The following is a 21,660-nucleotide window of genomic DNA, read 5'->3' on the forward strand; positions in this document are numbered from 1 at the left end:
GCAGGTTAGATCATGTGGTTCCTGTGCTCAGAATCCTCCAGTGACTTCTCATCTCACTCAGAGTAAAACCCAAAGTCCTCATCATTCTATTAAACCCCCTAACCCTCCCCTCCACAGTCTTCCTCTTCTCAAGTCTGCCTCCAGCTCCCTCCCCTGGCTCCCCTCCAGCCATGGGGGGTCTCCTGCTTGTGTGGAACCCTGGGCATCTCCTTGCGCTCCTGCCACAGGGCACTGCCCTTGCTCATCCAGGATAGGGGCAGGCTTCCCTCCCCTGCTGAAAGCGCCTGCTCAAATGTCCCCTTCTCAGAGAAGCCTGCCCTGACCCTGTCTAGGTAATAACAATGCCGCTCCCACCCAGCTTAGTGCTAGCTGTGCTCGGTGCTCTTCCCGGCATTGACCATCACCTGACAAGCTGTATGTATATTTACCTGGTTGTGTACTAAGATGAAATCTTTTTTTCCTTCTTTTTAAATATATTTTTTATTGTTGATAGTATCATAGATATTTCCCATCCCCTCTTCTTTACTCCCCTCCACCCAACCTCTACCCTAGAGGTCTTCACTACCCTATTGCCCCTGTCCATGGGCTATGCATATAAGTTCTTTGGTTTATCTCTTCTCGTCCCCCCAACCCCTCATCACAATGATGGAAATTTTCTATACCTGAGTTGTCCAAGAGGTAGCCACTAGTCACACGTAGCTATGGAGCACTTAAAATGTGACTGGGGACCTGAATGATTACTTTTGTTTAATTCTAATTAAGTTACATTTCAGCAGCCACATGTGGCTAATGGCTGCTATGTCAGACACTGCAGATGTAATGTCTCCCTAGAATTTCAATGTGATCAAGGCAGAGATTTTGCCTATTTTGTTCACTGCTGTGTCCCCAAGGCCTAGAAAAGTGCCCGGCCGCTCAATAAATACCTGTCGAGCGGGTGAATACAGGAATATGCTAGGAGCTTCCCAGGCATTAGCTCATTCCATCTGAACAACAGGCGTGTGTGCGGGGCAGACGCTATTTTCGTTCTGTGCTGCCGAAGAACACCAGGTAGTCTGCACCCTGTGACCAACATCTCCCCATTTAGGATGAGTGAATCCTGGGGATCTAATGTACAGCACGGTGAATACAATGAACAACAGCCTATTATACATTTGAAAGGTAGTAAGATCTTACATGTCAGCATCATAAAATATGGCATGTGAGGTGATGGAGGTGTTAATTCCATCATGGCAGTCATTTCCTACTATGTACGTGCATTCAACCATCACACTGTACACATTAAACTTACATAATGTTATGTGTCAAGTATATCTCAATAAAGCTGGAAAAATGATAGGGAGACCACGCTGCTAGTCGGAGGTAGACAGGATCGAAGCTCAGGATGTGCGATGACATTCAGACACTGCTTTGTTAGAGCTGGACTACAGACTCTCTGAGATTCTGTGGTTTCCTGAGAACTTTCTCCCATGTCAGCCAATGGCAGCACATACTTTAAGCACCAACTGGATTGATGGATCTTTACATAAAGCCCCTTGTCAATCCCTCAGAAGCCATGATGCTCAGGTACAAGGAGGGAAGCCCACCCTCCAGCCCAGATCCTCTCTTCCTCTTTCCCAGCCCCGCCCATGGCTCACCGGTGTCCGGGTCGCAGAGCTGCTCACAGGCGTCTGTCGTCCTCTGTCCACAGAGGTCCCTCACCCACGGGGAGGTGGCGTTGACCTGGTAATACAGGGACAGCTTGGCCGGGTTTAGCCAGTCGGAGATGTCCAGGTAGCTCCCTTCGCTCACCACAAAGCTGCTCCCTGTGGGCGAATAGAGAAAGACAGCTACTTTCTCCCTGATTTTAGGTGCAGGTGTGTCTCACTGCTGATGCTGCCACCAGTAACACAGAAGTACATACAAGTAACACACACACACACACACACACACACACACCCAAAGTCGCCTGTTCTCACTGTCTACATGCATGTACATAGTCTACACGCATTTACAATGCACCCTCATGGTGTCAGTAGCCAGTGGAGACAAAGACAAGTGAGGCATGAGAGACAGTTCAACTTAGTGATTAAGTCAGGCCCTGCGACTGAGTGAGACCTGGGTTCAAATCCTGAGCTCACCCTGGCCAGCCACTGAGTTTGGGTGAGTCACTCAATGACTCTGGGCCTTGTTTACTTCACCTGTCAATGGGAATTTTAATGGGACCTATCTCAAAGGGTTACTGTGAGAATGAAATAAAATAATGTAGATAAAGTGCTCAGCCAGTAGCTGACTTGTCCTAGTAAAGAATGATGCAATATTAAAATCTGAAAGAAAACGAAAGTGCATGTCCCTGTCAACCTAGCCATGTCCTCTGGAACAGGATTCCCTGATGTCCACTGGGGCCAGGTGGGAGAGACCAGTTGAGCATAAGGGAAATAGCATAGCTTCTTTTTTTTTTTTTTGCAGGTCTAATTAAGCAAGTTTATTTTATATATATAAAAGGCTAAGTTGACTTGGGCATGTGTGATACATATAAAGAACTCACTGGCGCCAATTGCACACATGTGTTTTGATCTGTCATTGTCTATCGTGAATTTAGTTGACACTTCTATTATAGAGAAAGGGCAAATAGTGATATTAAAATATTTCTTCTGATTAATTTCCTTTCAATGTGCATGAATCTGTGCACTGGGACACTAGTGATAATATAAATAAGGTAATTGCAGTTCTGAAATTATAGTTAATATCATTATAGCTCTATATGTATATACTTTTTTTAAATTTTGTTTTATTGCTTAAAGTATTTCAAAGAGTATTACATATGTCTCCATTTTTTCCCCCTTGACATTCCCCCGGACTCCCCTACCCCCCAGTGTCTTGTGTCCATTGGTTATGCTTATATGCATGCATACAAGTCCTTCGGTTGATCTCTTACCTCCACCCCCCCAACCCTCTCCGGCCTTCCTGCTGTAGTTTGACAGTCTGTTAGATGCTGCTCTGTCTCTGTATCTATTTTTGTTCATCAGTTTATAATGGTCTTTATTATCCATAAATGAGAGATCATGTGGTATTTTTCTTTCACTGACTGGCTTATTTCACTTAGCATAATGCTCTCCAGTTCCATTCATGCTGTTGCAAATGGTAAGAATTCCTTCTTTTTTACAGCAGCATATTATTCCATTGTGTAGATGTACCACAGTTTTCTAATTCATTCATCTGCTGATGGGCACTTACGCTGTTTCCAAATCTTAGCTAAGCATAGCTTCTCGGCATGGCTTTTGTTGTTGCTGTTTGTTTGGTTTTCTATTAGAGAGAGAAATTCAAAGAAATCTCGAGCACCTCCAAAAAAAAGCAGCACCTGTGCAGCAAAAACACCTCAATGCTGGGAAACAATAGGGAGGTGGAGTTTGGGGTGAACTGGGCACTGCAGGTTCTATCGAAAGGGATCAACTGCACCCCAGCTCAGCCAGCTCTGGCCAAATGGGGGGAAAGGCCAGCGAGCAGACTGTCAGTTTCTTCAGGAGAGTCTGGAAAATCAGATTTTTATGGCAATCAACCAATTTTTAAACAATGGCTTAAATTTGTTATTGAAAGCAATTTATGCTCCAAAATGTTCCCCTTTAACACATATGTATGCACACATACTACATATATGCATGTGTGTTTATATATGCACATGTATATGGATTACATACATACATGTGCATACATACATTCTTTGTGGGGCAAGGAACAGACATCCATCAGGATGGCTGCATAGAGGGTGTAAATGGTAGTGCCTGTATTTTGCAGTATACCAAAGGTAACATTTTATAGGGGAAACAAAGGTTCAAATAGGACCAGACTCCACCAAGCTGGATTTGGAGAGCTCTTCTAGATTTATGCAGATCTAGGGATCTCAGCACAGGAGATCTTAAATAGTTTCGTAATTAACATGACTCAGCTTCTCTCCCTGCATTTTCTTCTCTCTCCCTCACTCTCTACCAACAAAATCTTTCCATGTATACACTGCAAATTTCCAAAGGAAGGACTCAGTTAATAGGCATCAGATGGGTTTGAGAGCAACCTCTCTGCCAGGTCATATCAGACCCTGCTTGTTGACCAATGGTTGGGCTCCTCTCAGCTCTTCTATGGTCCAATGGGCAATGGCCAGAGGCGGGGTCACATCAGACCTTACCTGGCTGCCCTGAAGATCTAAGATGCCCTGAGAAGGATAAGGGTACGGCAGGCAATGTTATCTTTTCTAAGTCACACAAATGTTGTGGCCAATATCACCCCATAGAATAAGCCCAGTAGACAATGGGATTTTGGGTGAGGAAGAAAGAGGAGTCTACGGGAAAAGCAAAAGGAGTAGATAGCATCAGGCTCCGAGATAAGAAAATGGCTGTATTTGAAGTTGGCCTTAAAGTCTTTGGCAGCTGAACAGAAAAGTAGAAGTCTGCTGGATTCCATATTTCAAATCTCTGGCAAGGGAAGATATGCAAATCTATCCGCAAAGCCATATTTCCCCCTTTGGAACTGAGCCGAAACATGGCACACGGGTCCTCATGTGAGGCACCGAACATCACAACCGACTACAGATTTTTCTTTTGAAAAGCACAGTCGTGCTGTTTAAAAGGATAATTTTTGTATTTATTCTCACTAAAGACTGAGGGATGGATATTGAATTCTGTCCCAGGGCTGCGTTTGGCTAATCCATCACTTCAGGAAAGCTAAGGAGCAGGGATAAAGAGAAAGGAGTCAGCAAGATGTGCATTCAGATCTTCACTCTGCTGTTTACCAGCTCTGCAAACGTGGGCAAGAAAACAAACCCTCAGTCGTCTCATATGAAAGTGTGAATTGTGACTCTCTCTGCACAGGGTTAACATAAAGATTAAGTGAGACAATGTGCTTCTCTCAGGTCCAATTCCCCAGGAACCAGACTCAAAGGCAGAGCCTGGCACGCAGGAGGCTGTGGAGGTGTGCCCTTGTAAAGGGATGAGCAAAGTGGGATTGCACAAGAGAGAGAAGTCGAATTGTCACACAGCTGCAGCAAAGACCTCAGCTCATCTCCTAGGGGGCTGGGAGCTGGGGTGGTCCTTCAGAGTTTTCCTGAATCAGGACAAGAACATCAGGTCATTGTGCCTCAGCATTACCCAGTCACAGGCTGTGGGCTATTCCTGGGGAAGAGACGTAAACTTGGGTGAAGTGGTCCCTTTCGATGGGTGACCTTTCTCCGATAAAGACTTTGAGCGAGGAGTCAGCCACCAACAATCCTGGCGGCTGGGAAAGGAGTGCCTGTGTTCTAACAAGAGATGTGGACACAGCAAATCTCCATACAATATGCACAATATGTGAAGTCCCTGGCACACAGTGAAATCTCAACTCACGGGAGCTATTTTGACTACTATTTGGATCTCTTACAAATTTAGAAGCTCTGAATGCAATGCCAGTTAATAGATCTCTCTCAAATCTGAGGAATGTGAGTCTCTTTGGAAGGGACTAACTCAAACACAGGTTATCCTTGACTTCTTCTGAAAGATGTTACAAGGTCTATGGTTGCTTTAATGGCAGCAGGAGTCACTATCCTTGGAAGACCCTCTCTGCTCCAGTCCCTGGGGTGAATGTGTTATGTATGCATCCTGCTTTCTAATCTTTCTGAGAGCCTTGTAAGATTAAAATTTCCCCATTTTACAAATGACAACAGGAGGTTCAGAGAGCAATGGTTTTAGCCAAATTTGTACAAAGAGTAAGTGGCCAAAATAGAAACTGCAGCATCCGAACTGGGACCCGCCCATTATTCCAGGCTGTCATGAGAATCAGGGGCTTTGGTTGGATTCTCTGGCCCTCTGTGGTCCTCCCACCCTCTGCACATCCCTCATCAGTGTGCATCCTGTCGCGTGGGAGGGCTTTTGCTTTCTCTGATAGACTATGATTTCCTACAGGGACGAGGTCATGAGTTATTCATGAGCCCTTATCAATCAAGCCCTCAGTAAAATGGCTGGCGCATATGGGAAGTTTAGCGCGTGTCTGCAGAGTGAATTAATGAAATCAAAGTTCCACGCTTCACTGGAGGGAACTTCAACTCCCTCTATCATGGGATTGTGAGGCAGGAATGCCTCCAACACTGATCTCAAAGGTTAAGTCTTTCCATCCTGTGAGACCCAGAACACAAAATCAGCCCTTCAGAGCCTCCCCGGTTCAACCCAAAACTCGAACTTCACTATCGTGTGTCCTGAGCTCCGGTTCGCTCCATGGGCTTGTGATGTGGGTGGTTCAGGTGGAGATGCTGGGGGACTCAGTGCGACGAGGCCAGGCCATATGGCATAGAGATAGCACATCAGGTAGTGAAAGGAGATAACTGTGCAAATGCCGTCAGCAAGGCTTAATTCATGTGTCCATTCAACCGTTTACTAATCCCCTCGTTGCATAAGGAATAGACAGAGAGAATGAGAAATAGCCTGGCTCCACCAAGAACATGATGGACTACCAAGGGTGTGGGCATTCATGGCTGTAATACAACCTAGAGTGTGGTAAGAACTGCCTGAAAAGAATGGGCTTGTCTTGGATCTAAGAGAAGGAAAAAGGGGTGTCAGAGACCAGTTTGAAATGCTGGTCTTGAAGCCAGACATTGAAGGACACGAAGAAGAATGACGAGTGAGGCAAAATTGAGGTGGCATTTATATTTTAAGTCTCGCCTTCTGAGTTGGCTCATACTGTTCTTAATCACTCTAATATTTAGACAGTATTCCGCTCAACCTGTAGTTATATATGCCATATTATAGATTCATTCATTTACTCATGCATATATTCTTCATTTAACAAAAAGAAGACTTACTATGTGCTAGTTCCCGTCCCAGGATCTGGATGTATGGCCATTGAGAACTTGAAGTTCAAGAAGGGAGTTTGAGATGCCAAATCTAAGGCAAAACACAAGTGCTTTTTGTTCCCCCTTTCTTACTCCCTCATCTAGATTGCACGTTTTTGAAGGTAAAGACCATGAACACAAATGCATTATTCCATGTGTCTCACACTTCTGTAGTTTTCCAGTGGACCCCTGTTTTATTTCCTTGGCTTTAGGTAAAAAGTGCCCCACTTTTTCTGGGTGCTGAGATTCTTCTTTGTGCTCAAATCAATCTCCCCAGAGAGTAAAGACTCTGGAATGAAACTTTGCCAAAATCTCAACTTCAAAATGTCATGTTTCCTTATTTTTAAATATATCTATTTCCCGCCCTCCCCACGGACTTGTGGGAATATACATCATCTAATTAGCCAAATGGATTTTCAGTTCAGCCCAATCATTTCCTTATCTACATCTGAAGCTCGGCGTTGCTCAGGGGACTGCGCGGGCACGGAGGTCCTCATTAACTCTGATCTCCAATTACACTGATTATAAGCCTGCTTCTGTGATTGTGCAGCACAGATCTGGGGTGAGCTGGGAGCTCAGGCCACTCCGTAGTGTTCTATGAAAACCCAGAGGCACATCAGTCCCCAAAGAAACAGAAGGTTACAGACGAGAACTAAAAATACTACGGATGGGGGTATCACCAGCCAAGACTGTCCGGAGAGCCAGATGGCAGGTGCAAGGCCCCTTCGTTACATCTTGAATCACGACACAGACCCCTGAGGACTATGGACAGAAGGTTTCAAAGAGGTCTCTGGACACAGAGCTGAATGGGGAGCAGAGGGGTTAAAGGTTACATCCATGGCTGAAAGATGCTTTTCACGATGAAGCTCAGGGAACCGTTCTGGCCCAAAGTACTCCTTCCTCTTTTCCTTCTCTTTCTCTGGGTGCAAAATAATTAAAGATTTCCTATCTTCTGTTACATTGTGTGTCCCCCAGAACCCATCAATCAGTGCCTTGAACCTGGTAGATATGTCTTTCCAGGGGACAGGGTGAAGAACAAACTGTGACAACACAGAAATGAGGAGACCATCTGCCTTCCACCCCACACACCCATGGAGAATACTCCTTCCTCTCTCCCTGGTCCACAGAGCCCTAGGTCAGGCTTGAGTACATCCAACCGCCTGCTAGCGACCGGGAGCTACTGAAGGAGTGAGCACTGACCTCTGCAAACATGGGGGAGAAGGTAGAGTGTGAGGGTTTGTGAGTGGGCAGAGGCTACCTGGATGGCTGGGAACGCTCAGTCTCTAGGGCAGGGGTGGGGAACCTTTTTACTGCCAAGGGCCATTTGGATATTAATAACATCATTTACAGGCCACACAAAATTATCAGCTTAAAAATTAGCCTGCTATATTTGGTCAAACATTTAATTAACTCACTCATAATGCCTTGGCAGGGCCAGACCAAATGATTTTGTGGGCCTTATGTGGCCCGAGGGCCAGACGTTCCCACCCCTGCTCTAACGTCATGGGGTGGAGTGTCTCTGAGCCTTCAGTCACTTACCTCTGTGCCTTTACCTCCTGATCGACTTCCAGCTCTCTTCCCTTCTGCCATTTTCTTTGCCTTTTCCCTGGATCAACGTCAACCTATTCCTCTGTACTGTTTCTGCCTGTTATGGACTGACTTGTGCCCATCCCAAAATTCATGTGTTGAAGTCCTTACCCCCAGGACCTCAGAATGCGCTGCATTTGGAAATAGGGTCATTCGTGAGGAAAACGAGGTTAAGTGAAGTCATCGTGGTGTTTCTATTCCAATATGACTGGTGTCCTTATAATAAAAGGAAATTAGGGTGCAGACACACAGAGGAAAGACCAAGTACAGATACAGGGAAACACCAACCCTCTGCAAGTCCAGTAGAGAGCTCCTCAGAAGAAACCAGCCCTGTCAACATCTTGATTTTGAACCTCCAGCCTCTGGAAATGGGAGGAGATAGATTTCTGTTGGGTAAGCCTCCCAGTGTGCGTTCCTTTTTTATGACAGCCCTAGCGAACCAATATGCCACCTGTCATATTGGACAGCTATCTCTTACCCCTGCCACTTTCTCCATTTATTAACCTTTATTTGTGTCAAGGATCCCCATGGATCACTTCTCAGAATAAAGTTTCCAAATGGCTAGTATCTGAACCAATAACTAGAAGACAGTTCTACCCATGGATCCCTCGGGGCTCCGTGGATCCCAGGATACAAATGCTAGTCTGAGCTAAGTTATTTCCATCCATCCCACAGGCGACCAGTCTGCCGACTGACCTGGTTCCAAACCTGTCCAGCATCCCTGGATGAGAGAGGGTGTGGCAGCAAGTTCATGATGAATATGCAGTCCTGGTAAAGTGTGTGACTGAGGTGCAAATGACAAAGAGGAGAAGACTAAGAAAACCCGGAGACATTCCAGGGGCCATTTTAAAGAGGGTCAGCTTCTTCCTTTTCGTTTATTACATGGAAACACTTTTTTTAAAGCTCTGAAGAATAGATCAGAATTTTAATCTTTAAGAGTGTTAGAAAAGTTTGAGTTCCTCTCACCCAGAGTTTCTTAACCTTTTTTCTTTTCAACTAAGGAGTCTTTTTAGACTTTTTCTTTCTCCAATCACCTGCCCCCATAAAATGTAGTGTATACCCATTCATGTACTATTTTGCTGTACATAAAAGGAGTATAGTGCTTGTACCCCCCGCCCCAAGTCAATTTTCATGTCTTTTAAGTATTGTTGTCCACACTGAGAATGAAAGCTCTAGTGAGAGATAATCAGAGGGTTAAGGAAGGAGAGGGATGTGTCCAAGATCCCTCTGGGATTAGTGAGATAACTAAACTAGAACCTAGACTTTCTGGCCCCCGACCTCTTAATGCTGTGAGGGAGGTGAAGATCAGAGAGGTGAACTGACTTTCCCAAGGCAACAGGACTGGACCAGAACTCAAGCCCAGTGACTTCCAGCCCCGGGATTGTCCCAGGATTTCAGGCTGACAAACAAGAATAGATCCCGAGCCTGGCTGGTGTTGCTCAGTGGTTGAGCCTCAAGCTATGAACCAGAAGGTCACGGTTTGACTCCTGGTCAGGGCACATGCCTGAGTTGTAGGCTTGATCCCCAGTGGGGGAGAAGGGGCGAGCCGGAGGCAGCTGATCAGTGATTCCCTCTCATCATTGATGTTTCTATCTCTCTCTTCCTCTCCCACCCTCTCTGAAATCAATAAAAAAATATATTTAAAAAAAGAATAGCTTCGTGAGCTGTCGGGAACCTAGAGCTCCTTCAATGGGAGTGTGACATGGTAAGACCCTTGAGAGGCCCAGGGCATGGAACACAGAGGAACTCATCACTAAGTATCCCTACAACAGAAGACTGGAGAGAGGGACAGGCCACCCGTTTTTTGAATGTCCTGTGTTAGAAAAATCGTGATTTGCAAATGAAGCTGTATGGAAGCCTCATTTCTTCTCCCCAAAAGAAGGTTTCCTAGAGTGTCAGACCCACATCTATTGCAGGCGATGTAGGCAATTGTTATGTTTCTACCATTTTCCGTCATCCCACCTGGAACCATGATCAAGGACTGACTACCACCGACTGCCGCAGAACTCCCCACGCCTCACGAATCCCTGGTTCTGCTTCAAAGTTCAGTGAGCGGTGTTTGAGTCTGGACAAAAGAGGTTTGAAGTATTAAAATTTCAACAAATTATTTTTCTCCCCAGGAATAGAACAATGTGGTAGCAAGGTAGGCAGCGGGGCTGGGGGCGGGGCGAGAACAAAGTCCTGAAATGTTTCTCATTCTGGTTTAAGTGTGGTTAAAGGAAGGCATCCATGTACACTTCACTTCAGATTCTTTCTTTTAACTTTCTTTATTACTTCATTGGGAACTTATGTATCAGGCCCAGTTTCACTGTTGATTTTCCTTTGATCAAAGATCAGTAATTCTTTTTTTGTTTTGTTTTGTTAATCCTCACCCAAGGATATCTTCCATTTATTATTTTTTATTTTTAGAGAGAGTAGAAGGGAGGGGGAGAGACAGAGAGAGGGAGAAACATTGATGTGAGAGAGACACATCAACTGGTTGCCTCCCACACATGCCCTGACTGGGGCCAGGGATACAGCCTGCAACTGATGTGCCCTTGACCGAAATCTAAACCGCAATCCTTCAGTCCACGGGCCGACGCTCTATTTACTGAGCCAAACTGGCCAGGGCAAAGATCAGTAATTCTTGAATAAAAACAGTGGACAGCTGCCCCCAAACCTCAGAGGTCCTTTAGCTCTAACTGGCTCTAAGAATGAAAAACTTTCCTCTCTGTCTGCTGCCAAGTGAGACAGGGGCTTAGGTGGGAGGTAGCGAGCCGGATTCTGGCATTAAATAAGCCTGGATTAGATCCCAGCCCAATCACCGAGGATCTCTGTGACCCTGAAAGGAATCACTTGACCTTGGCAAGCCTCCTCCATTTCCTTATCTGCACAATGGAAATACTTCAGAGATACTATAGCTGTTAAATAAAATGCATGGGATTGCCTACAGACAGGGCGGTGCCTGGCTAAGGCTGCTGTGTCCCAAGGGACACTATTCCAGGGGATGAAATTTACACAGCAGACAATGCATTCTACGTATCATTGTACATATAGCCATAGATGTCCTCCATGTGATTGTGTATTCCATATATGTATACACATTTCGATAATTGTATGCGTCTATGCATAGATGCATACATATATATACACATAAGCTCAGATAATTCTATGAATAATTGTATCCAATGTGACTGGTACCTTCTGGAGTTGTGCAACATGGTGATCCTAGCTGAGACACAGTAAGACAATAGGCCCATTTAAAGAAACACAAACACAAAAAACTACCATCCCCCTGCCTAACCCAGTATGCTCGGTCCCCCTATGCTGACTCACGGCTTATCCCAGCAGCATCTACTGCCAATTTCACAAGGTCCAGGGTGAGTGGGGAAGGGCAGGGATGAGGGATACTACTTTAAGATGTGCTGCGGGCGTGAGGTAGCACTGTAGAGGCCCTAGTAGAATGCCTGGCACATGAGTGTGTAATGAGCACACACACGTGTGGCTAAGACAGGACTGGCTGACGGGGCTAACGAATGAACGCACCGTGTGACTTCCCAGATCCACCAACTAAACTGCGTCCCCTGCCCTGTTCCCTCTTCTCTGGGTCCACCCTCTTCTATAAAACATACACTAATTTTTACCTTTCCTAAAATATCTGCACAAACATCAGGCAAAGCCAGCTCACAACACTGAAGTGAGCCCTAAGAATAAACCGTTAGCAATGCCTCTCAGATCTGTTTCATGAATACATTGTGGGTTCCATATCAATGGACCAAATTAGGCCCAGGCACCTGCCTGCTTCTGTGTCTCTCATTGTCAGTGTATGTGTGTGTGTGTGTGTGTGTGTGTGTGTGTGTGTGTGTGTGTGTTCCTTTCTCTCTAGATCTCTAGCCTCCTCTTCTCTTTTGTCCAGAAATAAATTAGGTGGGAAAAACAGACCTTGGAACGGGCAAGCCTGGATTCAAAAAGCGCCCTTCCCACTTATTATATCTAAATGACCTTGAGAAATGCTTACTATTTCTTTTCTCTGCTTCCCCATTTAAAAGAGAATGAATACTACTTAACTTGCTGCATTTGCATTGAAGATTTTCTTTAATTACATTTATTGGGAGTGACATTGGTCAAGTGCATTGAATATTAAAGGTGACTGTGTGAGCACCTGGCTTATTGGATGTACTGACCAAATGGGTGTTTTTCTTTTTATTGCTGCTATTAATCTAATTGACCCTAGAAATAACTCTGGAGGGCAGGTGTTACTTTTATTCCTATTTTATAGAAAAGGAAGTTCAGGAAGGTTAAAGGTGCATGTCTCAAATTGCTCAGCTGGGAACTTGATGAGTCCAAATAAGAACTCAGTCTGCCTGCCTCAGAGTCGTGTGTGTGTGTGTGTGTGTGTGTGTGTGTGTGTGTGTCGTGTGTCTATATTCATCTCCGGTTACTTCTCTAAGTACTCAGCTTCTCATGGTGGCTGGAACATAAATCAGACCATGGTAAGAGCATGTGACATAAAGAGAGAGAAATGGCAGGGGGAAGGTGACATAATATTGTAATTCAATACTTAATGTCTCCAAAGACATGTAATACATCCTCCTGACATTTCCAGAAGATATTTTCTGGAAACTGGACAATAATTCAAATTAATGCTAAGCCTAAATCTAATTGTTTTATGATGCTACCAAGGCCCATGTGCGGCAAAGCTTCCAAAAATCTGAGGTTTCAAGTTAGAGTGATGGAATAGATTTCAATGCCTGGCGCAGATGAGAACAGCTGCCTAAGTGTTATAATATTGGTACCTGGAGCAACGTAACAAGAGAGATTCGCAGCTCAGCCGAGGTGTAGCGTTCGTGGCAATCAGCCCTTCAGCAGCCAAACCCTACCATGGATTTTGGGAAAGGTAAGGGGAGAAAGGTAAGATTTTTGAGGCCCACATGAAGGTCTTGAAGCATAAACAGGACACAGAAGGGCTGAGATTCACGTTTCTGCTATGAGAGTGAAGGATGAATTTTTTCATTCTGTTCTCAGAGGGGTTGGTGGGGCGTGGCTTGCAGACACCAGGCTCTGGAACCCCAATCCTGCCACTTACGAGCTGATGGACTTTATGCCCATTACTTGACTTTGTGGGCTTTGGGGCTCCCCTTCAATAAAGTGGGGACAATAATGCCTACCCCTTACTCCTGTGCACCAAGGCACATGGAGATGGCTGATGAGGAAAGCACATGACCCAGGAATATATAGGATCTCATCTCAGGTTTCAAACACACCAATAGCAAACCAGGATGTGTGTGTGTGTGTGTATGTGTGTGTGTGTGTGTGTACGTGTTGGCTTGGAGTACGTGTTGGCTTGGAGAAGGAAGGGTGGTAGTATCAATGAAATAATGTTCCTTGCAAATAAAATGGAATATGTGATGTTTCTGGGTTCTGTTTTCAGTTCGAACTACCAGTATACAACATAATGTTAACTGAACTGGGGGATACACAGACCATTTAGCATATATTTATATGTTTGCTTTCAAACTTGATTGACCTTTTTGGGGTGCTAAGTATCTGAAAGAGCGCAGAGGCTAAAACCCACACCATGATTTTGTGAATCCGAACCAAAGTCCATGGTGTAGTTTCACCATTTACACAACGGGAATGGGCAGTAGCAGAGGCCACATGAAAACTCAGACATAAACTAACAGGATTTTGCTTTTGCAAATAACCCGTCAATGTTCTATATGTTTGTTGTTATTAAATGCATTTAGATGATGAGGCCCCTTTGTCTTTTTTAGAGAAAGAGAGTCCAGTACAGCGTTTAAGAGCAGAAATATGGAGCCAGGCAGCCGGTATTTATGTTCTAAGCCTGCCACAAACTAACCGAGTGATAATGATCCGGGGAAAGGGGCCTTGGTTTCTCAGCTATAAAACTGTGGGTAATAATCTCAGCAATGCAGGAGGCAATGTATGTAAATTAAATTTCTGTTGTTTCAAATTACTCACTTTCAACGTAAATGAGGTAATATATATAAAGTATTTAAAACAGTACCTGGCACATAATAAATGCTTAATAAGTGTTAGTTATTCTTAGACTATTTCTACCTACACATATGTGAGAATACTATTGTGAAATACAAGGGCATGCTGTCTCGTTCAAATACAATTTGGCAAAAACAACAAACACAATAACTGAGATTCCTGCTTAAACGACGTATTAGCTTGGGATATAACAGTGTAAACAAAAGCTCCTTCTGTGACTCGTTCCTGTCTTCTAATTGCCTGCTCCTGCTCTGGCCCTCAGCCAGGCATCAGTCGTTAGCCACTCCACAGATATGTACACGTCAGACGTGTACGTAGAGAAACAGGCACACACAGTGCCTGTTGCTTCTCGTGGCTGCAAAGAAATGACATTAAAAGTGAGTGATTTGAAACAAGTGAAATTTAATTAAAAACAAAATTAAAAGTTGTTCCAAGCCCGGTGCTTCAGCCAGCAAGACTCAGAGGAAATTAGGAAGAACTGCTAATAGCTGGATCCAATTCAAGAGCCTCTATGAAGAGAGAGTGAGGAACAAAGTCGCATTCTCTTTAGATGAAACAATTAAAGATCTCTTCTGAGAAATACCTGCCAACAGTATCCCAGGGCCAAAAGGAACGTGGTTTGCTGGTCGGTTGCTTCTCTGACTTTCTCATTTCCTTGATGGGAAAGTGCCCTGAGATCCCCCCAAGTAGCATCTTCTATGGCAACAGAGAAGGACAGGGATTTTGGAAAAACCAGACTTAAATGAGTGGAAGGTGGGGATGAATTCCTTAATAAAAAGAAAACCAATTGTCACTCACTGTCTGAAACTCTACCTTACCTTTGAAATTTCAAATAATCAGGCTGCTAAGAAAAATTCGAATCCCTCTCAAATTATGGACCTCAAATAATGAGCCAGCAAGTGTCGGCTGAGAATTGGGGACTGTGTGCTGGGATGACTATATCATTTGGCCAGAGCGCAAAGTTGATGGGAGATGGTCAAAGATAAGGCTAAAATATATTCTGGCTCTCACGTTCTACATTTTACAAAATTTTGCCAAGCTGCCTACTATGCAATATGCCTACACTGAGCCCCCTACTGGGGATCGAGCCACACTCTTCCTCCTCCACCATTTAAAAAATAGATAGATATTTTTATTGATTTCAGAGAGGAAGGGAGAGGGAGAGAGAGAGACAGAAACAACAATGATAAGAGAGAATCACTAATTGGCTGATTCCTGCACACCCCCACTGGGGATCGAGCCTGCAACTGGGGCATGTGCCCTGATCAGGATGCGTACCATGACATCCCAGTTCCTAGGTCAATGTTCAACTACTGAGCCACACCAGCTGGGCCTCATCTGCCATTTTTAATTGATCCTATATTTCGGATGCGACACCAACTCTAGGCCTCCGTTCATGACTCTGCTTCTATGGCAGGTCCCCTGCCCAAATGTTGATGCTGCATTTGTGTTTTTGCAGGAAATGGCCACACTTGGAGCCTTCCGCTCACAGGTCAATCAGCACCTGTGTGGGGCGGGGACAGACCACTTTCTCAATCCCCCAACCTGGCCCGAATACTGCAGTGAGACATCACCGGAAAGATTATTTGAATGACTCCGACCCTCAGGAGAGCAGCCTTACAGAACGCAGTGGCAGCCGGTACTAACAGTTTTCATCCAGGCAGGATTTGTAAAGGTCCTAATCCCGCAAGTTCCTCAAAGTTGTTTGCATTTTTCTTTTCTTTTTTTTTTCTACAAACACAGCCAAGAGTTAGGCATCTGAGTCTTGACTGCACATAAGAAAGCTGGTGCGTGAGCGGAATAGTAATGACAGCTAGCCCTTGAGTGTGTTTACCATGGGCCAGGCTCCTGCACTGACCACAACGGAGTCTTCACAGTCTGGTTTGGAGTGTGTTAGCATCCCTGTGCTGCAAAAGACTGAGCTGCATCACGGGGAAGGTGGAGTTAGGGTTTACGACCGTGTATTCTGGTGTTGGCTTTCATGCTCATCACCCCACACTTCACTGCTGGGTAAAAGTGTTTTTATTTTTATGTTTAGAGTCACCAACCTCTCAGGTAGAGGTTGTCTCTGCCCCCTTCCCCTTCTCTGCCCCTCCTTACAATTAGTTGCTAAACTGCCTTGGTTCCAGCTCTACAGGAATGCCCTTAAGCTCATTCCCACTTCCAATGCCCTTGTTCAGACATTATCATATAGACTAAATGTAACAGACCCCCCTCCCCTTAGGCTCCCTGCCTTGTCCCCTTAAACTCACCTTCTACACTGTGCTGGTTCAGTCCACTAATCCGTATAAAACCGTGAATGTGTACCGGATATTTCACAGGAACAAGACAGGTACACACTCTGCCCTACAGGCTTAAAGGAGCATTAGCAGGTGCTATTGTTTACGAGCACTGACTAGTGCCAAGCGCTGGCCAAGTGTGTCCTAGACAGTCATTCAGTTGCCCTTTGAGGTGGTTTATTGTTATCATGACATTTCACAGAGGAGCAGACTGAGGCTTAGAGGTGAAATAACCAGCTCAGTGCTATACAGCTAGGAAATGTTCAAGCTAGGTATTGAACCCAAAGAGTGTGGTTCTACAGCTGAGACTCTTAGACATAGAATAAGTCATTTTATTATTATTATTATTATTATTACTATTGTTAACATATTTTTATTGATTTCAGAGATGAAGGGAGAGGGAGAGAGATAGAAACATCAATGATGACAGAGAATCATTGATCAGCTGCCTCCTGCATGCACCCTACTGGGGATCGAGCCTGCAACACAAGCATGTGCCCTGACTGGGAATCAAACCGTGACCTCCTAGTTCATAAGTTGATGCTCAACCACTGAGCCACACCAGCCGGGTGGAATAAGTCATTTTAAATGAGCCGAGTGCCCAAAGGAAAAGTCTGGGACCACTTAACAGGAAAGCCTAACTTAGACGATGAGGGCAACAATGACAACTACGCCAATGAAAACTAACATCACTGAGGGCTTCCAGTTTGCCAAACATTCTACTAAATATTTGACAAATATCTCATTCATTGTTCCTAAGAGGGAGGTACCAGTACACCCGCTGTACAGATTAAGAAACAAGCCAGAATGGTTAAGTGACATCAAATGGCTGTGAATTCATAGCCTGATCCTTTAATTAAGATCTTGCATTGCTTTATGCATAAGCAACTGTGGTCCCTAAACCAGTGGTCACCAATTGGTGGTCCATGGACCGCTGGTGGTCCGTGAGGTCCAAAAGGTTGTCAACCACTGCCCTAAACTCTCTTGTTTAAAATCTTCCAGTGGTTTCATGAGCCTCAACCACCTCCACAATAAAAGCCCAACACTGAGATGTCTGCTCGTCCAGTCCGCTCCCCCCTTTGTCCTGTCCTGGCCACATGGAGCCCCAGATGTTCCGGGTGCTGCTCCTATTCCAGCTTTGCTCTTGCTATTTCCTGTGCCAGGAAGATGCCCCTTCTTGTCCTCACTCTTATCTCCAACATAACAAACACTCTCACGCCCAATCCCTGCCCATCCAGTTTCTTCCAAGGGAATAAACCCTCTTGCTCTAGAGCTTTGCCCAGGTGTGTGCAGTGGGGAATACTCCAGGCCTCCCTGGCAGCCTTGCTGACTTGTCTGTGCACCCCACCTGGTCCAGATTATGCTCTGTCTTCTATTGTAGTCCTGCTTGATAGCTACACTGTCATTTTAAATAACATGCATGATCCCCTTGAGGGCACAATCAGCACTTTCTGGGTGCCTGTTATGGTGCATTTTCATGTCACTCTCTAGTCACCCTCATTGCCACCCTGTGACTCAGGGGCTAAGAGCTGTACTTGTATAGATGGTGAAATTGATGGTTCGGAGGAGTGAGGTGACTCACCTCAGCTGCATAGTTAGAAGTGGAGGAATGCAGATCTGAACCTGAGGTTTCCAGATTCCACTGATTTCAGAGAGGAAGGGAGCGGGAGAGAGAGATAGAAACATCAACGATGAGAGAGAATCCATTTCCCAATTCTAAATCTCACTCTGCTTTAAGGCTGACTGTGTGTGAGTTTGTCCTAGAATATGAGTCCAGACACTCAGCAAGTCAGCAGAAAAGACTAAATGCACGGATTCACCAAGAAAGCCCAAATGGGAATTGGGGTTAAAGCAGAGGAGGAGTTCAGGGGTGTCCAGGCTTCAGGAGTGATTCAGGCTGAGGGTAACATACCCAGGTCTTTAGCAGAGTCTCAGAAAGTCGCCAATAGTTGCCAAAAGGCCCAGGGCTGTGCAGCTGCAGATCTATTTCGCTTAGGTTATCCAGGGAGCGGCCAGGGAGGAAGGCCAAACAGCAAGATTCTGCTGGGTACCAGAGCCAGGATGGGAGGGGGGCAGAGAAGTGGGAAGGATGTTGAAAGAGAGGATGTAGGGCAGGAGGGATGTGCGGGCTTTCATGACTCCTCTCATCTCATCATTTCCCCTCTGAATGTGATGCAGAGTTCCCCTCCCACGCTATTGCTGACACCCGACATGTTGAAGGTCCCTGGGCAGCTGAGCTGGGAGCTGGAGCTGGAGAGGCAGCCTTCCCACCGCGGCCTGGCTACCCACAACTTCCTTTTGCATCTGGCAGCCTTGGGAGCTCCCAGTCCCTGCACGAGCTTGGCGGTGATCCTTCTGTGATCCTTCTAAGCTTTCTTCAAATGGCAACTCGTGGGCTGTAAAAGTTTGCTTAGCTGCCTCTGCTTCCAAGATCCTTGCTCAGGGGGGCTGCCTGGATACAGAGCGGCCCAAACAAGAGATGCTAATGGGAGGCTGCATACACACTGTGAAGGTCACGTGCGTAATGAGATGAGTAAAGGGTAACTCTGCAACCCCAATGTGTCTCATTCTACTTTTAGAATGTCAGGGCAGGGATAATTTTAAGTACCATCTTGTTTATTTTCTTCCCACATTTTACAATGAAGCAACCAACAGCTGGAGAAATACAGAGGAGCCGAAGGTCATGGTGAATTCACAGCAGAGCAAGAAGACAATCGTAGTCACTGAATTCTCCGTCTACCACAGTGGTTCTCAACCTGTGGGTCGCGACCCCTTTGGCGGTCGAACGACCCTTTCACATGGGTCGCCTAAGACCATCCTGCATATCAGATATTTACATTACGATTCATAACAGTAGCAACATTACAGTTATGAAGTAGCAACAAAAATAATTTTATGGATGGGTCACAACATGAGGAACTGTATTTAAAGGGCCAGAAGGTTGGGAACCACTGGTCTACCACATTCTGTAGCTGCTAATTTGAAACAGTCTTCTCAACCCCTTTGTGACATTAAGGTAGCCACAAAAATTCCTCAGGATCTAGTTTCCTTTACATTTACAAAGGGGATAATGCCTGCATCTACCTCATAAGGTAATAAAATTAAATGAGATAATGCTTTGCAAGACATTTAGCACAGGGCCCATCACTTAGCCACGTTCTGCAAATGTGACCAATTGTTAGTGCTGTTACACCACAGTCATAGGGAGGCTTGAATGGCAGGGCCCATGGGAATGCAGTCTCAGACCCAGATAAGGTATCGCCCCCTCAAGGCATCTTCTCCTTACATCACTCCCATCTGCAACTGTAGCGGCTGCCCCTCCGCCATGTTCCCACAGGACCTAGTGCAACCCCCATTATGACTCCCACACTGCATTTTACATTTCATCTTCTTGGTGTGTCTCACTACCACCAACTGGGGGAGGCCAGAGATTGTGTTTTATCCATCTCTGCCTCCCTGACATCTGAGCATGCCACAGATAAGGCCACGTGTAATACACTCACATGCCACTTAACAAAGGGGATACATTCTGAGAAATGCATCATTAGGGCGAATCGTCATTGTGAAACATCATAACTCACTTCCACAAACCTAGGTCCTATGGTATACCACCCTGGCAAATGTGCTCCATCATTGACCGTTGTGCTGAGCCTGACTGTATTTGCTGACCACGTGAAGGGAGAGAAGAAGGAAGGGAAAAAAATCAGGTGCTATATATGACAAGGGACTAGTATTATTTACTGAGAAACTTTTAACTATCATATTTTCCTTCTCACCGAGCTAAGCCTCCCAGAAGTTGTACCTTCTACTCACTTGGCCCCACCCATTAAGACCTCTTTCCAACCCTTTCACTGTCTTCATAAATAAGAAAGCTATGAACAAACAGAAAGGGCAAAGAACAACATTGTCAGGAATCTTACATACACTCACAGTGGGCCGAGGTCTTCCACACTCATCAGCCTACTAACACTCATTGGAGGCAAGGAGTATTATCATTGCTTTTGGATGATGAAACTGGGGCTTGGGGGTGGATTAATATACCCAAGGCCACAAAACTGGAAATCAGAAGGCCTGAGTGTAGAGAACCCACATCTTAACCTCTGCACCATGCCACCTTTTCTCTCTCCAAGCACCGCACCACTGACTCAACCCTACATCCCTGTGCAAACACCTAGCCAACATTAATGGACCATCTAACTCCATAATGGTCAGTGGAAAGTCTGAATGTGTGGATTCACCAATAGAGCCCAAATGGTAGTCAGGGCACTCCAACTCATCAAACCTCCCACTCACCATTTGCTGCTCCCAATCTGAAAATCAAAGTAGCCTTCTCCTCACAACAGCAGAATGGAATTATTAAGGAGAAAAAAATCAAATTTCCCTACCTCTCTCAGTCATCCTCTGCCCCCAGTTCCAGAAACATATTTTTGGACTTCATTTGCTATCAAAAACAGAAATTAGTCTCCAATTTTGGACGTCAAACTCAGTTATCCCTTTTGTTAAGAAGGGAAATTAGCAACAATTCATCCTGGTTGAAAGCCAAGCTCACATCTCAGCACAGAGTCATTAAAAATCCCTTAATGACACTGGGTAGATGGCGGCTGGGATGTCTTTAAAAGCATGAACTTGCTCAGCTGCTTGGAATAGGCTTACAGGGTTTATTCCAACCTCAATCCCTTGTCGCTTTAACCTAGGGATCAGTTCGTATTTAAGGAAGACATGGCTTGAGGCATTTTTCCCTTCCGTGATTTTGTGCACTTAGACTTTGCTAATGCAGAGGTTTGAGGAAAACAAAACAAAACAAAACCCCCCAACAATTCTACTCCAGGGGGTATCCACAGCTTCCTGCACCAGCTCAGGGCCATCGCTGAGCAAGTCGTTCATTAAGTATGATAAGGAGAGAGAAACAGTTTTCACTGCGTATAATTATGTTACCAGCACCATCACAGATCTCGTTTTCATTCTGACTGA

The 21,660-nt window shown here is 45.2% G+C and overlaps 1 protein-coding gene across 1 annotated transcript in view; it reads right to left on the reverse strand.

The window, feature by feature from the left end:
• LOC102436882 (astrotactin-2) overlaps positions 1–21,660 on the reverse strand; it is a 483,991-nt gene that overhangs the window by 416,414 nt on the left and 45,917 nt on the right. The window contains exon 3 of the mRNA XM_023755930.1: positions 1,635–1,802. Coding sequence (XP_023611698.1) covers positions 1,635–1,802 — 168 coding nt within the window. The remainder of the gene's footprint in view (positions 1–1,634; positions 1,803–21,660) is intronic.

The sequence above is a fragment of the Myotis lucifugus genome, unplaced genomic scaffold (assembly GCF_000147115.1).
Source record: "Myotis lucifugus unplaced genomic scaffold, Myoluc2.0 scaffold_87, whole genome shotgun sequence".
In the NCBI taxonomy this organism is placed as follows: Eukaryota; Metazoa; Chordata; class Mammalia; order Chiroptera; family Vespertilionidae; genus Myotis; species Myotis lucifugus.